The sequence below is a fragment of the Netta rufina genome, assembly GCF_964035555.1.
Source record: "Netta rufina genome assembly, chromosome: 1".
NCBI lineage: Eukaryota > Metazoa > Chordata > Aves > Anseriformes > Anatidae > Netta > Netta rufina.
The window spans coordinates 21039872-21059214 of record NC_140123.1 but is presented as its reverse complement, the minus strand read 5'-3'; the positions used below and the strand labels follow the sequence as shown (position 1 = coordinate 21059214).

Genomic DNA, 19343 nt, shown 5'->3' with positions numbered 1-19343 from the left:
GCTAAGGGGGTGCACGGTCTGCCCCGTGAGCTCAAACGGGCAGCAAAGGCCCTGGCTTTTCCAGGGATAACCCTCTTCCACTTATCCTGGGAAAGCAAAAGTCCTGGGGCAGGACTGCAGATTTCACCAGCTCCCACTCCCAGGGCTGTTTGGGGGAGATGACAAGTCCCCCACCCCTGAGCCGTGGTGTCATTCTTGGGTTCTCCCAAGCAGAATTCACACCCACTAGCTCGTTCCTACTGCAAAGCCTTACCAGGTTTTGCCTAGCCTATGATTTTCCCTTTTCCCCGTATTTTGAAGCTATTCAAATCTCCCATTCTCTTCCATTCTGATTACCCATTTTCAATGACAAATGCCTTTCCTTGACGTCACAGGGACTGTTATACTTTGCTCTCGTTCCCTGTTCAGAATTTGTCTGCAGGCTCATGTCTGGTTTAAGTATTGCTTGGTGTTTCACCATCTCAGCCCTTTAGCTGTTGTGGTTGTTTTGTAATGCGGCGTTTTGCAGGTGAGGTCCGAAATGTCATTTACCTTGTCCACAGTACTTTGAAAGAAGTCAGACTCATTGCTCTTTTCACCTGAGTAATTTCTAGGGAGACCACAGGACCGTGCTAGCTAACAGGATTCCCTTGAGCAAAGCAGAGACCTCCAGCGTATGTTGAAGTTCACCCTATTGGAGATGTAGGTGACTGGCCAAGAGAATCGAGGGTTTCTCAGTGTGACTGGTTGGATGGCACCTGGAAACTTGTATAAAAAAAAAAATCCTGAATGGAGCTAAGATGTAACTCAGACAGTTGTAGCATAAACGTTTCCATGTTCCTCCAGGCCAAGCAAACAGAGTCAGCCAAAAATGCAAATCTGTGTGTTAAGTCCTTAAAGCTCTGCCACTGTGGGAGTTAACCCGGTGACCAAAATCTATCTGAAAGTTATTAGTTGGGTTAGCTCGGAGGGAAAAGTCAACCATGTACGCTGATGTGGCCTGGGAAGGCAGAGCTGGCAGCTGTCCTTCCAGTGCCCTGTGGGCGCTGCTGTCAATGACAGAAGTACAGCACAGAAATGAAGATCGTTGTGGCCTGTCGTGTAACCAGGGGTGCCTTTGAGCTGCACTCCAGTGATTTTTTTTTTCCTCTTCCTTTGCTTTTTTCAGATGGGTACGCATTTTCCCAGGAAGAGCACGGCGTTGTCTCCCAGTCGGAAGTTGTTCGGTCCTACGATACGACCAAAAGGAGAACAGAAATAGAATAAATGGCTCCTCACCTGGTGGGTGGTGGGAGTGATGGGATTTGGGTCGATGCATCCACTCGTAATGCATTCTCGATTGGGGCTGGCAGCAGCAGCCAAAACACCAGAGAACTCATTTCTGTGGCCTTAGCCAACCAGTTCCTGTATTCGCCCTGCAAACCTTGAATATTTATTGTGGGGGGGGAATCATCGTTCGAATTCAGTTGCGAAGCTCTGCCTAAAGTTCTGTTTATGTTGTTACGAAGCATTTGACTGTGCTCTGTGAGGTGTGAAATTAAAACCAATGTTTTACCACTATTTAAAGCATCAGCAGAAGGTTGTTCTGGGAGAAAAGCCGAAAATTTATGTTCCATGAGAAATCAGCCTTTGCTTAATTGGAACGGGGTGCTGAGGCTTCCTGTTGGGTTACACCCAGACCAGGAGCACATGGCTGCATGCAGACATTATTCCCTGTAACATTCACTGATTACGAGATTTTCATTTAAAATTTTAACAGACGATTTGGCATAAATTTTATTTATTGCAATGGAAACACAATCTGTAGCTAAAAGTGCTTATTTGCCTTCTCATGACAAAATAAGACAATAGCAACGAATTACACAGAATCCTTCCCGCCCTCTTACAAGACTTATTAGGGCTCTATCTTATCTTAGCTATCTGAAAACCGATTAATAGCTTACCCCCAAAGCCAGGAGGTGAAGGTTGGAGGGCTCGCCAGCGCAGCTGCATTGGGCATACAGCATTCTGCACAACATGAACTCCAGTAGGTAACTCTGCGGGTTGTATTTGGATTTAGCCTGGGATTTCCTCCTTGTTATCCCATTCCCATCGTAACAATGGAACAAACCAGAACAGAGAGGTAGAAGCTTTTCACATCGTTTGGAAGAAGGGCACGTGCATCCCCCAAAAAAGAGGCAATCCTCTTGGACGGGGTATGACGGGCTGGCGGGGAAAGTCGGGAGAGGTTCACACACACACACACACACACACACACGTGCCTGCACACACAGAGCTGGTCATTGTGAGGAGGAGACGTGCTGTTTGTTTGTTCTGTCCGAGCAGTCTCTTTTCCAGATCAGATCCATCGACAGGCTTCTGATGCTTCCACTTCGGAGCCCTGGAAGGAATGCTGGCTTCACCCACTCACTGGGAGCAGGGCAAGCGTGCTGCTGCATATATTGGAGTTATGGAAAAAAAAAAGAGAAAACAGGGGCATAAGTTAAGGCTGAAAGAGCCCTTAGAAAGCTTACACTGTCCTCCAGACAAGTTCTATTAATTTTAGTTGCCAAGCCACGTTTCTGAGTAGCATAAAGTAAATAGTGCTGTGTTTTAGCCAGGTTTCATGGTTAATGTATGGACTACATCTGTGCGTTTAAAAAGTTGGCGCTGTGTTTTGCCCTATTGCCCATCACCCAGAACTTTTGTTGATTTAAATATATCCGAAATCAATTTGAATGTGAGTATTTATGCTTAGCAAGGAGAGAGGGAAAAACAAAAACAAACCCAAAGCAGCCTGGCCCACTGGCTTCATCCCCCTGAAGGGCTGTAGGTAAATGCCAGCACTCGCGTGTGGCAGTTCAGTCCCCAGAGCCACCCAGGGTCCCCGTCCACGTGAAAAAGAAAGCTCCAGGCAGGCAGGATGGCTCTTGGGTGAGGCTGATGGCACGGAGGGAAAAAGTCATCACCTTCTTTCTGCGCTGCTGATGAGACAATTGTGCAATAAAGGAAAATCACGAATAATTTTGCCATAGGCGTGAATGTCAAGGGGCCGTGTGTGTGTGTGTGTGTGTGTGTGTGTGTGTAATTTTCTGGGAGGTGACTTTTGTTTAAAGGCAGGGATACTTGGGGAGAGAATAAATACGGGGAGGCTAAACCTGATCCCAGCAGCTTTTAAATCTTAATCCTGATCTAACCTCTTAAACAGCCTCTTTTATTCGGGAACAAAATCTATTTAGGACATGCATGGTGTCCTCGAAACTGCTAACTGCTTCTTCCTTTTGTAACACCACAAGTAAAATTAACTTCCCACTGAGACAAAGTGCGATCAGCTCAGTCTTTGTGCTCTAAGCCACACACTAAACATTGGCATGTAAACAATTTGGAGGCTTTTCATGAGGATACTGGAGGAAAAAGAAAAAAAAAAAACTTTTAAACCCTCTGAATAATGAAGAAGGGCAAATAAATGTATTGAGCGGGGAACAGAAAGGAGCCTGGAGTCTCTTCTGTGCTTAACTTAGTGCCACAAAAGTTTTACAGAGCATAATGAGAGGTGCTGGGGAGGAGCGGCTGTCACCTGGCCTGATTTATTTTATTGGTGCAGGCCACGAGCTGCATCGCTTTGACCTCTCTGTAAATTGAGGTCAGCGAGTGTCCCAAACACAACCCCTCCCTCGGGTGAATGCTGGCTGAGGCCGAGCTCCGTGCGCTGGGTGTCAGCTCGATGGAAATCGCACGTGGGGTTCGTCTCACGGCTCTGCAGCATGGGCATGGGGCTGGGGGCAGGCTGTGTCCCCACTGTATGACCTGGATCCCTGTCTGACTGCATCCCGTGGAGCCCACCCAGGTCAGGACCAGCCATTCTTCTTGTTCGGTGGAGTCATTACAGGAATGAATCCATCGCAATTTGCCACGGCCTGCCTGTTGGAGTGGCTGGCCCTTGTGAGCAGCGCTGAGGTGTGTCCGTGTGTCCCGGTGTCGTGGCAGCAAGAGAAGGGCAGCTGTGCCACACCAACAGAAAGCCCTGTTCATTAACACAACTTCATGTAACAGCAACCTCTGAAAGCACTTTAGGAAGCGTTACCAACTGGACAGGGTCTGGGAGCAGCAGGAGTGGGAGCTTTCTGCCTGACTGTCCGGGTTTAATTCCCTGGGGCTGATCAGGAGCGAGTTTCTTTGGCAGCTCCCTGCGCTGACCACAGTGGCGAGGCTTTGCTTGGGTTTGCTGCTTTGTTTTCCTTTCAGTGTTCAGGAAGAAGTGGTGATTTTCCAAATGAAACCTGGGTCTGGTTGCTCGGTTTTGTAGCACCATACCCATTATTTTCCTAGCGGCTGCTCTTCCTTCAGCAGCCACCCAGTACCAAGCTGGAGGTGCTGAGCAGCAGGCGGAGCCGAGCCCTGCTGAGGAACCCGTTGGCCTTTGTTTTTCCTCGACAGGGCTTCGGGTCCTGCTGCGGGGAGCTGGAGTTCAATAACAGCTCGTCAGGGAGAAATGGCGAACAACCAATAACGGGATCTGAGTCAAAGCAAGCTGCTAATGCACCTAGAATTGTGTGCGGCGTTAGCGTGAGCTGTAGGGGCTGTAAATTAAGATACCAGCCGAGCCTCACTAAGCTGCACTTCGCTGGACCACGCGCTTCTGCTGCCTGCCAGAGGTGTGCAGGCCAGCAGCGAGCAGCAGGCGCTGCAGGAAGGCTCCTGTTACTCAGAGCACGCTGTTTTTGCAGCATGCACTCAAGAGTGTGCTGGGAGATGATCATAAATACGCTCATAAAGAGGAGAAAGCTCAGATGGAGCAGAAGGAGTGAAACGTGGGGACTGCTACGTGGTCAGAGAAACTTGGCCCGCTGTGGGCACCCCCAGGGCTTTGAGAGAGGCACCTGGTCCCCGTGCTGTCCCTGTCCCGCAGGCTTCTTGTGTCCATTTCGGCTAATGCACCCCGCCTCTGGTTTCGCATCGCCTGCAGCCATTGGTGCCGCGATGCCCGATTCCCATTCTGCTGTGGTTTTATAAATGATAACTCCGTGGCAGCGTTAAATACTCCAGCAGCTGTGCCTCTGCTGCTGCACCTCGCAGCTCCGGTCTGAAGCAGAGCAGCCCTTGAGCAGGCGTTCACCTCCAAGAGGCACTTTGGATGTGTCAGGTTTTTACCTCGTTTTAAGGCACTGAGGGTGTTTTACCCCGGTTTTGGATCATTGCACACTATCAATACCTTAAACTCCAGTCGGTTTGCAGGGTGAGCTCTGTGTCTCTTGCTGAGCCTCACGATACTCAGAGATGATGTGAAATATCATGATGGGTATTTCCAGCTACAGTGTCTTGGAGGAGAATTTGGCTGTGCCCACGCTGTGCCTGATGCATCCGCCTGGCAGTTTGCTTCTGAGACGTGGCACCGGCCATGTGTGTTGTGCAGTCTCCCCACAGCTGGCCTCAGGCTGCCCAAAAGCTTTTCTGACCTTATGGGACAGAGCCTTGGACTCACCCCTGCCTGTGCTGCAGCCCAGCACCTCCTCCAGGCCCCAGCCCCTGCTCCCTGCCCTGGGCACGGCTTGGGGCTGTGGGCAGCTCTCACAGGCACAGCCAAAACACTTATCAAAAACGGAGAGCTTCGGATTCAAATCCAAGCATTGTCCCCAGCCATGATTTGTAGTTGTCACTGTGGGGAGCGTGGGGGTGTTTCAGGGGTGAAGGCCCAGCAGGTCACTGAGGCCTCAGCAGGCCTCAACTGGGGCTGTTGGTCTGGGAACCCAGCTCCCGCTGTGACGGGGTTTGAAAGCCAAGAGCAGGGCCTCGTTTGCAGCATGGACAAAAGGTAACATAGCTGCTGCCTCTCCAAACCCTTCCTTTATGCCTGGTGGTGAGACAAGTTGAACTCTGCTGGGCCTCTCCCTCAGCATCTCCATAAATACTGAAGGGAAACCAAACTGGGTAAAGGGCACGCTCCGTGCGGGCGAGCCCCCAGCTCCAGGCAGTCATGCAGAAACCTAACGATGACGAAAAGCCAAATTTCTTGCCAGGCTGTCACTGTGCGTAGCCGTGAGGTCAGCACCCTTGTAATTACGACGTGGTGGAGCCAGGGGAGGCAGAGCCAACATGAACAGAAAGCCGTGATTATTTCACATTCCCACCACCTTACTGGGTGGCTTCCTGAGAAGATGTTCCAGATGTTGTCTTGGCATAAATTAATCTGCTTCAAAGCATCTGCAGGGTTTCTTCGAAAACGTGGAGTGTAGCAGGCGGCGTGTCTGCCCGACTTCACCCTCCTGGCTGATGTTTTTATTCGGGAGGTGCGTGCAAGTGTTCGCTGTCCTCCTCGGCTGGAAAGTTGCCCCACGTTGGTTCTCGGCTCTTACAAACAGGGCTCCAGATGCTGTGGGCAGCCGAGCCCTCTGGGGACCACGTGTGCCTGTGTGTATTGGAGGAGCCGTTCGACACAAAAACCCCTCCTCCTGCCCCCAAAACATGGCCCGTGTTTCCGGGAGGTCAAATATTTGGCTGTTTTGAGTGGCGGGCTCTTCAGCGGCGTCTCGTTTCATCAGCGCGCCAGGCCCTGTGCCCGCTCGCCTGTCATATCTGTGCTCAGATTGCTTAAATATTGTTACCGATGGGGAGGTTTTAATCTGGGTATGCAGAGCGGAGCAGTGCTGTGGGGGAATGTTTAATTGGCTCCCAGCAGAGCAGCGAGAGCCGTGGTGTGTGGGTTTTTTCCTGCAGAAGTGTTACCATTTTCACGTCCTATTAACGTCCTCCGGTAGTTTCCGTGCCGCGGCGCGTTACGGCGGGGTTTGTTTCCCTCCCGGACTGAATACAAATGAAGGTCATTTACTCGTATTTTTTAGAGGGCTCAGAAAACTTAGCAAATTTGTAGCTTTGAACAGCAGTGTTGACTGTCGTATGTCTGCACAAAAATATTTCCAATAAACCTTTTATTAAAGCAATTCAGCGGAGCAAGGCTTGTTTGTTTTATTCCCCCCCCCAAGTTTTGCAGTGAGTTCAGTGATAAATGCACTTGAGATTTTGCCTGCAAAGCTGGTATGGGGTTGATTTTTTTTTATTTTTTTTTTTTCATTACCTTCTGGGTGTGTTTTTAAGGGGATGCTTCCATTGTGCAAGGACGAGACTCGGGTTCCTTGCCATGGGGCTGGAATCAGGCCCCAAACACAAGACTGGTGTCCGAGGAAGAATGGCACCGGCAGGCTCACAGCATGTGCCTGATGTTTTAATAGTGTCTCACAGGGGAAACCCATCTTTTCCTGTAAACTTAGTGGGCAGACATCTCTCCTACAACTGATGCATGCGACATCACCAAAGCTTCGCTAAAATGAGTCTTGGAGATCTTTTACCTTGTCTAAGTGACACAGGCACAGCAGGGAAAAACAAAGTGTTAGACTTTCTTTCGCTCCCAGCTGAATTCACAAGAGGGTTTTGTGCTCAGTGGGCACACACCCGTGGTTGGGGAGGGAATGGTCTGATCGTGCATCATGCTGAGCGATGGTGCAGCAACACGAGAGGTGTCCTGCACAGCATCCCGAGAGCAGGGGGAGGATTTTTTTTCCTGTTCCTGCCTGATCAAGAATTCCACATCCAGCTCTGCCAGTGGTGCCGGACCGACACTGCCAAGCTCGCTTGCGTTGCCTCTCTCGGAGCAGTGCCCCTCACTTGCCTCGAGCAAGACCGAGAGCGTGCAGCACCGCACAAAGGCTCTCCTGTCCCTGGGAGCTCTGTGCCCATCGGCTCCGGGGGACACGCTGTGATCCTCTCCGACACAACATGTTCCTGCTGCTGAACAAATATGTTTGCACAGCGAGCTGTGAGCACCTCGCCCCCCCCGTGCTGAGCCTGGGAGAGCCTCAGCAGCCGAGCTCTCCTGAGCAGGGCTGTGAGACCCCGGGGTGCTGCAGCCTCCTTCCTGAGCAAAATCCACCCCATGCACCAAGCCAGGAGGGATGCCCAAGTTATGGCCCTGCACTAAAGATCAGCCTCTCCAGATCCCTGGTGACCTCAGGGAATGCATTGTAAGATCCCCGCAGAAAGTAAAAGTGCACGAGCTGTAACAAAGAGATCTCTTTTTGTCCAGATATTATCAGGTATTGGTGTTAAAATAGGTTTTACCGGGAACAAAATGAATATTTATATGCAGTCTGGCTAAAACTTTCCCTCTTCGGGGTGCTGTAACTCGATGAATGTTTTTTTCCTTATGGATTGTCACACTGCCGACAGAACCATTTTAAAGAGCCTGGAGAGACTCGTTTAAAACAACAAATTACTTCTGGATTTTTTATTTATTTTTTTTTTAAATTGGGAAACAAAGAGGGGTTGTAAGCCAAACTTCCCCTCTTCCCTTTACAAGTCACTGCTTGAGCACACTTCAAAACGCTCTTGCCCCCGAAGCCAGGCCTGGTACCTGCTTTCCCTTTGCAAAGAGATGAAAAGCCCGCGACCAAGTCCTCATGTATCCCCCTGTAGCAGTGCTCCAGCCTGTGAGCCTGCAGCAGCGGGAGCCTCGCTGAGTGCAGGGCTGCTCACACATCTGGGCAATCAATTACGCCAAAGTAAAATTGATGATAAACTCGAGCAAGCTTCATTCAGTTGGCTGTGGGAAGAACGTGATGCTCTGCTGAGGGCTCCCCGCGCTGTCACCTCTTCCTACAGTGCGCTAAACGTGAAATAATTCTCCGAATTGTTAAATGTAATGAATGGCTTCTTAAACCCCCTATTAGATATATTAGTTGAATAATCACCTCTGAGACTCTGCCTCTAATGGTCTGACAGGCGAGGCTGTGAAAGCGCCTGGCGCTCACGTCCCGCGGCCGGAGCCGTGCGGGAGCAGCTGCTGAGGCCGCTGCCGGCGGTCCTCGGTGCCTCATACCAGGCCGAAACAGAATCAAAGACTCTAAACCCTCAGATTAATGCTCGAGTCTGAAATGGGAGCATTAAAAAATGAAAGTGTAACTGAGAAAGGGCTGGTTCGAGGAATGTTAAGCAAGAAGATTTCAGAAACACGATCCCTTTGTGTGAGCGCTGCTCCGGCACCGCCCGGCCGCCAGGCTCTGCCCTTCCCTCAGCCCGGCCACGGCCCTGAGCCCCAGCTCTCCCAGCAGCAGGTCCTGAGAAGCTTGGGAAGAGCCATGGGCTTCCTGCTGCTTCCTCCTCAGCAGAAATATGGGTCCTCAGAGAAATGAGGCTTGGAAACGTTGCTGAAAGCCAGCGCGGTTTCTTCGTGCTGGTGCAGAGGGGGGCTGTAGGGCAGAGCAGGGTGGGGGGAGGTGAGCCGTGCTGGCGAGGCCCTGCTGTGGTGGCAGGGTCCCTCAGTGACAAAGGCAGAAAGCTGAAAGCTTTCAGGAGACCTAAAGCCTGCAGTGAAGTGCGTGGGAGCCTCAGCTGTCACACATCTTGTGGTTGATGACCCAGCCTGATGACAAACACTCGGTGCCATTGTCACAGACAATAAAACTGGTGTGTGGGTCTTGACAGATGCCATGGAGCTGGGGGTACCTCCTGCTAAGCAGAACACAGTCCCTGAGGAGAAAGGAGACTGGAAGAAAGGGAATGTTGGGTTGGGTTGGGTTGGGTTGGGTTGGGTTGGGTTGGGTTGGGCTGGGTTGGGTTGGGCTGGGTAATGCACTGGACTTATAACAGTGCTGGTCCAGCTCCCTCCTGCCTTTTTGCACATTGCCAGCTGTGTGTGGAACTGTTTCTAAGCATATTAATACAGGATTTCTACCTGGGGAAAAAAATAAAATAAAATACTGCTTTCTTATGGTCAGTTCATTTGAATGTGGAGCCTTGTATCTGAGCTTGAACAACACAGCTATATTGGATACATTAAGCCCTGTTTGATAGCAACTGTTCATATTTCCCTGTAAGTACTGAGGATGGCAGTGCACCTCCTAAACCAAGAGCCTGATTCTGGTGGTACACCGGGTCTGCAGCCCCTGCTTTTGGTTTGTGCTGATGTGAACTGAGAATCACTTTTTTCCCCACAATGGGACGTTCACAGTAACATGCAAAATGTCTGGTGTGTGAAGGCAGGAGGATTCCCTCTCACTCTCAGAAACAAATACTGAGGGAATTAACAGCTGCCTGAGCCAATATTTACTTTTAGGGTAATAAATCATAGCAGAGACTGCACAACACGACGGTATCCTCATCTCAGAGGAGGGACATCCTGTGCAGGGTCAGGCTCGTCCCTGGTGAGGCCGCACACAGCTCCATCGATCTCTGTCAAGGTTCAGACCTTCCTAAAGGTGGCTCTGGGCTCAGCAGTATTGAACGCTTTGCCAGCCTGCCCTCGTGAGGGGTTGAAGTTACCCAATGTCTTAGGGGGGAGATGAGTTGTTTCATTTTATTGTTCTGTTATTACAGCTCTGACTTGATGTTACCTTGCCCTGGCTTAATGGATTAAATCCAAAGGGGTGCCTTCCTGCTTTTTTCTAGTCTTCAAGTTAACCTACAGACAAACTAGTTTGGGCTGTGCCCTGATGTGCTTTGGCATTAAACATGAGGAAGGCTTGATGGAAAGCAACTAATTCTTTTTTTTTTTTGAATTAATCCACATTTTTCAGCTCACTGTATCATTGTTTGCCTCGATTTTGCCAGAGGTTTTCTGAAGGGCTGATAACAGCAAATAAGGGTTTGCTTATCTGAAAGTGAAGGATTATCATGTTCAGGAGAAAGGAAGCTATTTCCACTCTTTCTTGGCTGCTTGAATTATACTTCTGCTAGTATAAGCCTACTGAGTGAAAAGAGCCTGCAATAGCAGGCAAGATTCTTGTCTTCAAAGTTTAAGGTAAGTTTTCTTATGGTTTTCCTCATGTACTACTGAAGACTCAAACAGGAAAAGGAAAACAAATCCATGGTGAGCTGCAGGTACCCGTTGGGAACTCCTTCCACGGGTGAAGCCCATGCTGATATTTGGTGCCATGTGGTCCAACCATGGTGGGCATCACCCCATTGCTCCCAGCTCCTCTTACTGAGGTGTGGGTAAGTGGTGCAGCATCACTGACCTGGGTTAGCTGGCATTTTGGCTTGCACAAAGAAAGGGAGAACAGCTGGCAGGGGCTGAGGTGAGTCGTTCAGTCAATTTGCACGTGATCCTGGGCAGGAAAATGTTGCAAGCCCCGCTGAGGACAGAGAAATAATACAAAGGGACCTACAGAGAAGCAAGAAATATGAGCAGGAAACAATAAAATGAGATTCAGCTTGGAAAAATACAAGGGAATACACGTGGGGAATAATATGTAGCAATAACTGCAGCAGGAGGAAAAGAACGGGAGAACAGAAAATCTGGAGGGGAAAGAGGAGTTCCAGCAAGACCAAAAGTGAGCAGCAAATGAGATGTTTTGGAAGGAAGGTGCTGAGGTTAATGTGCTGATCTGGGGCTTGAAATCTGTCTTGCTCTCCCGTGGGCATCGCGTTCCAAATTTAAGCACGGGACACTGATGGCAGCAAGCTCCACTTATTGAAGTGAAAATGCCTGGTGACAGCTGTACGGGCGCTCAGAGGTGGTGCTAGCATGGGAGGGATGGTTGTCTTCTTCTGATAATACCCAGATCATAAGGAAGCCACCTCAAAGTGGTTCTCCACGGTGTGTTGAGCTTGTGTTGGTGGTGTTTGGTCTGGTGCTGGTCCTTTGTAACCCATGAGCTGGTCCCTTGTGACCGCAAAGCTCAGCAGCTCTGGGTGCCATGGGGCCTGCTGCCATCCCTCAGTGCTGCACCAGCACCTGCAGAGCAGAGGCCTGAGGGGTGGAAGAGGCTTTGGGGGGGATTTAGGAGCATTAATGATCACAGTGAGGTTGTGCACAGCTGCCTCAGGGTCACCCCACCCACCACCCTCCCACCAGAGGAGGCAAGCCCAGGGTGCAACCTCCACAGCCCCAGTGACCAGCAGCTCCCTCTCCAGAGTAACACTGGGGCGGTTTCCCAAGTGAGGGGACAGCCAGGAGAACAAACACGATTTTGGCCTTGCCTGGATGAGCACCGTGTGCTCTTGGTGGGCTGTTGGTGACAGTCTAGCACTCACAGATTTTGCTCCCCACCACTAGTACCCCTTACAGCCTGTGGCATGGCAAATTCCTGACCACTTCAGCGGAAAGAGCCTGAAACCGGTAGCAATGTATTCAACAACAAGCACTGAAAAAGAACTCCGTACACTTCAAACTTTGAATAAGTGAGACCATAAATTTAAGAGGTGTAAACAGCAGGACAAAAAAAAAGAGGGATTGTTTCGGGCAGTCTGGGAAGATGAAACTGAGTAATGGGCTGAAACTGAGCAAGCAAAAAATGCACGCGGCCTTTCAGGGAGGGTTTCCTGAGCAGTGAGTCACTGAGCACCGAGCTGCCCCACGGGGAGCGCTCAGCCGGGGCTGCGGGGTGGGTGAAACGCCTGCAGAGAGCTTCCGTCACTTCTTGCAGTCCTCTACGGCTAAAAGTGTATTTTTGTGCTGTGCAGCAGGTTTAGAAGAGTGGCTGCTTCTTCTTCTTCTTTTTTTTTTTCCTTCCCTTATCTCCAGGTTTTAGCCTCTTAATAAATAATAAAATCAGAAGAAGAAGAAAAAAAAAAAAAAAGAGGTAAGAGGGAACAACAGGCTCTCCTAGGTAACAAATGCTCAGAGTCGCTGCACTCCCCACCCCAGGGACCTCTCAACAACTGAGTGCTGGGAATGCTGCATGGCCTCATCCCAGAGACTGGCGAGCCTGGGCTGGACCTTGCTGGCACAGCATGGCTGTGTTTTCCTTGTGAGACTTTATTTTTTTTGCTAGTATGGAAAAAATCCCCACTTAGAAGGACATGGCTGTGAATTATGAATTTGGATAGCATCCCCCTGCTGCCCCTGTTCCCAAACTGAGCCCCTTGGATCATTAAGTCAGCTCCACCAGGCACAGGAACTGTGGTGCCAGCACCAGGACAGGAGGCCATGGGCACAGCCGGGCACCCAGGAGGCTCCCTCTGAGCACCAGGCAGCACTGCTGTGCTGGGCGGGTGACGGAGCCCTGGCACAGGCTGCCCAGAGAGGCTGTGGGGTCTCCTCCTTGGGGAGCTCCAAAAGCCGCCTGGACGTGGGCCTGGGCAGCCTGCTCTGGGTGTCCCTGCTTGGGCAGGTACAGGGGTAAGGGCACTTATAGAAGAGACAAGCTTTTCCTGAAGGTGAAATCAAAATCTAAATTTGTGAACAAATTGGTGTTACAGACACCATGCATTCACTGCTGGTCCATTCTCCTCTCTCTGTAAGCAGCACTGGGCAATGTTGCATCTCTCAACAATGCTGAGAGCTCCTGTCACACAGGAGAAGCCACTACCAAGGACCTGAACCCCAAAGGGACAGCATCAGCTTGGAGTGCACCTGAGCCACCTGGCCATGGCCTCGGGCAAGGTGCTCCTGTCACCTCCATGGCCCCATCACCCTTAGGGGACAGAGCCCACTGGGCCACAACTTTCGGCCATGCACGTGGTGGGTGTTGGTGCTTCTGTTCTTTAAAAACCCATCCGAAAATCCAGACTTTGTTTTTGCTGGGCTGGTCGGACACGCTCTTGTAGACAGAGGCAAGTGAGGCATTAACTGAACAAAACAATGACGGCAACAAAGCAAACAAAAAGTCACACCATAAAGTATTTATTAAGAAACAAAGGGGGCTTTTTTCTTCATCTGTAAGAAACACTTTAAACCAAGCACCCTTTCAGAGATTTAAAAGCTATATCAAATGTTAACATTGGTTTTACATTATTATACATGACATAAAAAAAAAAACAAAAACAGCACATCTCACAAACTTCCTTTTATTACAACTCAGGTTTCTTTTCCTTCAGCTGTAAATTAATTTCTACAGACTTTAAATTTAACTTATTCATATTTATTTATTTATTTATTTTTAAAAACAAGTAAACAATGTACAAAGGTTCACCTGAACGTCACAGGTGGGAGCAGGTGTCCTTGTTGGGGGGCGCGCAAGGAGCGCGGTGGGCAGCGGCCGGAGCCGATGGCGATCGGGGCTGGCGGGGACACCACATCAGTGGGCTCGTCGAGACAGCCCACCTCCTCGGCACCCAGGGATGAGTATCTCCAGCTCCTGGACAAGCTGCTGGCACCAGTATTGGCACTGTCACCACCACTGTCCCCGTCACTGTCACCGTGGGGCCTGCAGGCCGCTGCTCCCGACGCGGCAGGAGGCGAAGGCCAGGCCTGCGAGCCGGCGTTTTTGTAAAGGTCACACACGCTGAATGGGGAGATCCCGGCCAATAACAGCAGATCGGGTATAAATTACCTATTCATTTTTCCTATTTCAGTGGTCAAAAACATTTCTCCCTTTCTGTAGGCTGCCTGTGTGTGTGTGGCGTGTTTACAAGTAAACCGTCGGATTTGGCAACGCTTCCACGCGAACGCGCGGTTTTAAAAGAGACATACAAAAAATAGTAGTGTCACAGTTATTGCTACGTACTGATACAGTATCGGAAACAAGAACCCTTTTGCCAGCTCTGGTCTGCTTACAGCAATTGCCCGGTCTGGGCTTTGCCCTTAGCACACAGCTGCAGCATTTAGTCTGAAGAACAAACGGACTGAAAGGCAGAGACCAGGTTTTCTAAGAGACAAAATCAGCCCTAAAGACTGTTTTGCTTGTTTAAATACGCCTGGGGTGATACATTGCGATTAGCATGGTCTGATTATTTCCTGTGTGCTGTTGCCTGGCCAAACTCAGGTGGCATTTACCCAACAAACGCACGGTGCTGGCTGCAATGCCCCCTCCGCAGGTGCAGCCTTTCATGCGTTGCTTGGGCATTTTCCCTCATCCTCCACACAGATTTTTAAACATCGTTGGGCCTTTCTGCTCCCAAGAATAATCCAGGATGGATTTCCAAGCTCTGCAAGCCCCTGCTGGTTCAGTGGGACCAGGGTGGGCTGGCCCACATGGTCCCATGGGTGGGCTCCATCATGAGCCTGCGGCAGGGCCTGGGCCCATCAAGCCCACGCACACGGGTTGAGTGTTTAATAGGAGGCGAGGTCAAACAAGGTGTGTTGGAAGTCACAGCACAACCTTCCTCGGTAAGCATCGCTTCGGCTCCGACAGCGATCATGGAGTCGAAAATTTGTGCTGGTGGCTGGAGGAGCAAGTACCTCGCACCCTGTTCGTAGTAGGAAGTCCGCAAAGAGACAGAGTTTGTGCAAACCACTACCAGTTCCTGATCTCAAGGCAAAAAAATCAAATCAAGAAGGGTTTCAAGTGCGCTGGAAGTAAGAGCCGAGTAATTCATCTGCTCCAAGTTCCTACATAAATACCAGGTTCAAGGAAAAGTTGTTCTCTGCAAGACTGAGCACCGCGTGGCAGCTCACCCGGGGCCCAGGGCCCAAAAAAACATGGGAGCTGGTACCAGGAACTGAGCAGAGAGTGACGACCCTGCTCAGGTTCAGTGGTGATTGTCTGTAAAGCAATGGGAAATGTCACTAAGGAATTGGAGGAGAGGAGAAGAGAGGTTTCTTAAGTACTGTGGTCTCGTACAGTGGAACGGAACTCTTTCTATGAATTATTAGGCAAATATTTCTGACCATGTCATACCTGAAGGGCACTTAATGGCTCCGGCATTTATCTCGCAAGCACAGTGATCTGCAATGCATATGCTTTTTAAGCATAATCCTTCGCCACTGTAAATCATGCACTGGAATGAAAGCGTATCTGGAAATGTTAATTCAGCGATATCATCCTACAGTTTCTGGCAACGGACCCCGATGAAAATAAACGGTTTATAAACACTGTCTGACATGCATGAGCCTTTCAAAATTATTTACAAGCGATGTTCTGGGAGCTACGTTCCAAGGAAGTATTTCTCCTCTGTTCGGCTGGGATATGAAAAACCTGTTGGGCTGGGAGGGGGAGGCAGCTACACGGCGGCGCTACACGGTCACGGCCGGGTACATCTTCTGCTCGCCGCCGGCGTGCGGGAACGGGGACTGGATCTGCCTGTAGCCGCCCTGCAAACCGTCCAGGAAGGGGGCCACGGGGGCGAGCGGCACCGAGTCGTGCTGGACGGCGTAGCCCACGTAGGGCGGGTGCAGGTACTGCCCCTGGTGCGGCACGATCTGGGTGGCCTGCTGGCAGTTGAGCACCGAGAAGTTGGTCGGCATGTTGACGTAGACGTTGTTCATGGTCCCCTCGGGCAAGCAGCAGTTGGTCTGCGACCTGGTCGGGGGGGCTCTGGCCCCCGAGTTGGCGCTGGAGCTGGAGCTGGCGGCGGTGCTGGACTGCCGGGAGGAGGAGCCGCGGGAGGTGCTGGCGCTGGGGATCATAGGGATGGTCTCCATCAGGCGGGTGCCCCCGGGCGCGCGGCTCTGCTGGGGCTCCTGCTTGGGCCGCAGGCACCGGCAGCAGCATGCCGCCACCAGCGAGCCCAGGATGATGAAGGCGACGAAGACGGAGCCCACGATGAGGAACGGCACGTAGATGGGCACTGCAACGGCAAGGAGAAGGTGGGTGCTGGGAGCACGGGCAAGCTGCAGGAGGTCCCCTCCGCCCCCTTTCCCAGCACCAAGCCCACCTCAGCTCTGTGCGCTGGGCGATGAAAGTTCAGCGTTCAGCTGCACGCTTACACAGGGCAGCTAAAACCAAGGGCTGGAGCTTCCAAAGCATCTTAGACGTTACCATCAGGGAGCTAAACTGCACAGCTCACACCTCCCCAACTAGAAAAATTAAGCGAGAGCGCCCAGTTTGAGCAGTGCCATAGCAAAATGCTTTGGGACCAGGACTCCTGCTTGGGATCACGGGATGGTCAGACCTTGCATCGCATCCCTCCACATTGCCAGCCCTCTCCATCTGCTGTCAGCCCTCAGGGCAGCCCCATGGCTGACTGTGGAGCTGCTCCATGCCCTGGAGCAGCCCCACATCTTTATGGATGTATCTGGGAGTGATGAGGGAATGGGATCTCCCTTCAGTGCTTTCAAATGCTCCAGATGAGCCTGGGCTTCATCGTGGCCATCAAAACCCATCAGCGTGGGGATGCAGACAGGGCTGCAGAGCCCTGTGCAGCTCCTCCCGACCCCCTCTAAGGAAGCCACCACTAATGGTGGGCACCAGACACGGGGCCAAGGGATGGGGCCACCCCTCACCACGCGAGACGATCTCGTGCACGAGCTGCTGAGGGGGTGATGGGCCCGCTGAAGTCAGCGCAGCTCCTCGCACAGCTGAACACACGCAGTGGGCTATGGGCCAAAAGGCCACATTCTTCCCTCCTCTCTTCTGTAATTTTAACACTCCCTACACAAAGGCCTCGCGAAGGATCGTGTCTCCTTCTGCACCCAGCGAGACAGCGCCTCTTTGGCAGGTGCATACACTTGCTGCAGACTGCAGCGCGCAAGTTTTCCGAGAGTAAATCTGCCCTAATTATAACATCACTTCAGGCTACTTCTAGCATGCTCACCATGTGTGGATGGCAGCAAATGTGCTGGAAAGCCACCGAGGCTTTTTTTTTTTTTTTTTATTGAAACAGCAGTAGAAAGACTCGAGTTTACCCTTGAAACTCAATCTCATGAAGGAGCCGTCTGAACTGGTGGCACCCAAGCTTGGCAAGCGCACACAATTAGAGCGGGACCGGCCGCGAGTCACTCAGAAATGTCATGTCACTTTTTTTTTTTTTTTTTTTTTTAATCTACGTATGGGCTGTTTGGTGTTCTTTTTTTTTCTCTTCGCTGTTTAATTGGGAGCACAGTGGGGGCCGAGGGAGCGATTAAGCAGCGACGCGCAGACCCCCGGCAGCTCGCTGCGCCCCAGGCCGCTGGCGAGCGGCGTCCCCTGCTCCGGGGCACGGCAGCGCCGGGTCCCTGCAGCCGCAGCAGCGTGGAGGGGGCGCAGCGCCCGGCTGCCTCTCCCACTTCAACCCTCCGCAGCACCACCCCCGCAACCCTATTCCCACTCGGGGCAGACCCCAAACCACGCGGAGCCGCCGATCCCCGGCACGGGGACCCCCCCATCTCCCCGGGGGGCTCCTCCTCACCTGCCGCCCCGTCGGGGCCATCCTTGCCGGGCCGCCCGGGCTCGGCGGCTCCGTGCCTGCGGTCGTTGTCGCAGGCTCCTTGATCCAGCCTGGCCTCGGCGCTGGAGCAGCAGTAGCGGAGGGCGCAGCTGCCGCAGCAGATGGTGGCGTCGCCTCCGTCGAAGCGCTCGGGGCACTGGAAGCCGTCCCTCCAGCCGCCCTGGCCGTCCATCCAGCCGTGGCAGTACTCCCCGCTGCCCGCCGCCCCCGCCGGCAGCAGCCAGCCCAGCGCCGCCAGCAGCAGCGGGCAGCAGCAGCCCCCGCCCCGCATGGCGCACACCGAGGGGGCGGCCGCTCGCCGGACCCCCGAGCCTGGGTGGTGCTGCTGCTGGTGGTACTGGTGGTACTGGTGGTACTGGTGGTACTGCTGGTGCTGCTGGTGGTGGCGGCGGCGGCGCCGCCCGGCCCCCGGCCGCGGCTCCCGGCGCCGCATCCCCGGGACGGCCGGGGCGGGGGGGGGCGGCAGCGCTACCCCGTCCCCGCCGCCCCCATGGCTCCGCTCCGCCGCTGCGCGCCCCGTCCGGGCTGGGCGGGGGTCCCGCGCCCCTCCCTTATATCGCCGCCCGCAGCCGCCCCCCCCTCACATCCCACACCCCGCCCATGCGCCCGCCCCCGGCCCCCGCCCCGACGGCGCGGCCCCGGCCCCCTCACATCCCCCCCAGCCTCGGGATGGACCCCCGGGACCACCCCACACACACCACAGGGTCCTGAAGGAGGCGACCCCCCGAGGGGCTGGGGGTGTGGGGGGGTCTTCTCCTCAAGAGGTGGGTCTGGTGCCCGCCCCCGCCCCGCCCACGAGACGGGAGAACAAGTGGAAAGTAGGTTTTTATTATAATAATTATTAATATTTTTTAATAAAAAGGCTGAAAATGGGGGGCTCCCCCGACTGAGCCCGCTTGGGAAATCTGTAAGGTTCGGCTCCTTTTCCAGCTGCAGTTTTGGCAGAGGTGGGGGCATGCCCCCGTCCAGGGCAGCCGCCCCTCAGCCCCTTGTTGCTTTCAGCGAGCCCCAGCCCAGCTGCAGCCCCCGGCCCGAGCCCCCTGCTGCAAGGAGGGGACGCAGGGGCAGCTCTCCCCCCTCCACCATAGCCCCAAGGGGGGCAGAAGCCCAGGGGTGCTGGCCTTGGATATAGGAGCTGGTTATCGACATGGTGTGGGTGCAACGGGTTGGGCAGTGCCAATGAATGTGGTGAAACAGGCATGGAGCTGAAGGACAAAGTCTGAGATGCTCCATGTCGACGTCTGATGGTCCTGAGCGATCCTGCGCCTTCAGCTTCAGTGGTATTGGGGCGACGAGCACCAGGTTTTGGGGTGCAAGCGACAGCCAGCTCCAGCCATCAGCCCCGGTCCCGGAGTGCTGTGTGGGAA

The 19343-nt window shown here is 52.7% G+C and overlaps 2 protein-coding genes across 4 annotated transcripts in view; one reads left to right on the top strand and one right to left on the bottom strand.

Annotated features, from left to right (window-relative positions):
• ATP8A2 (ATPase phospholipid transporting 8A2) overlaps window positions 1–6803 on the top strand; it is a 97140-nt gene extending 90337 nt beyond the window's left edge. For all 3 annotated transcript variants that reach the window (XM_084295087.1, XM_084295086.1, XM_084295088.1), the window contains exon 5: window positions 1148–6803. In XM_084295087.1, coding sequence (XP_084151213.1) covers window positions 1148–1245 — 98 coding nt within the window. In that variant the 3' untranslated portion in view covers window positions 1246–6803. The remainder of the gene's footprint in view (window positions 1–1147) is intronic.
• A 6761-nt stretch (window positions 6804–13564) lies between these two features.
• On the bottom strand, window positions 13565–18489 carry SHISA2 (shisa family member 2). The gene is made up of 2 exons (XM_084285571.1): window positions 17938–18489; window positions 13565–16398 (listed from the first exon to the last, which is right to left on the bottom strand). The coding sequence occupies exons 1-2, from the start codon at window positions 18407–18409 to the stop codon at window positions 15845–15847; spliced, it is 1026 nt and encodes a 341-aa protein (XP_084141697.1). The 5' UTR covers window positions 18410–18489; the 3' UTR covers window positions 13565–15844.
• Between the last annotated feature and the right edge of the window lie 854 nt (window positions 18490–19343).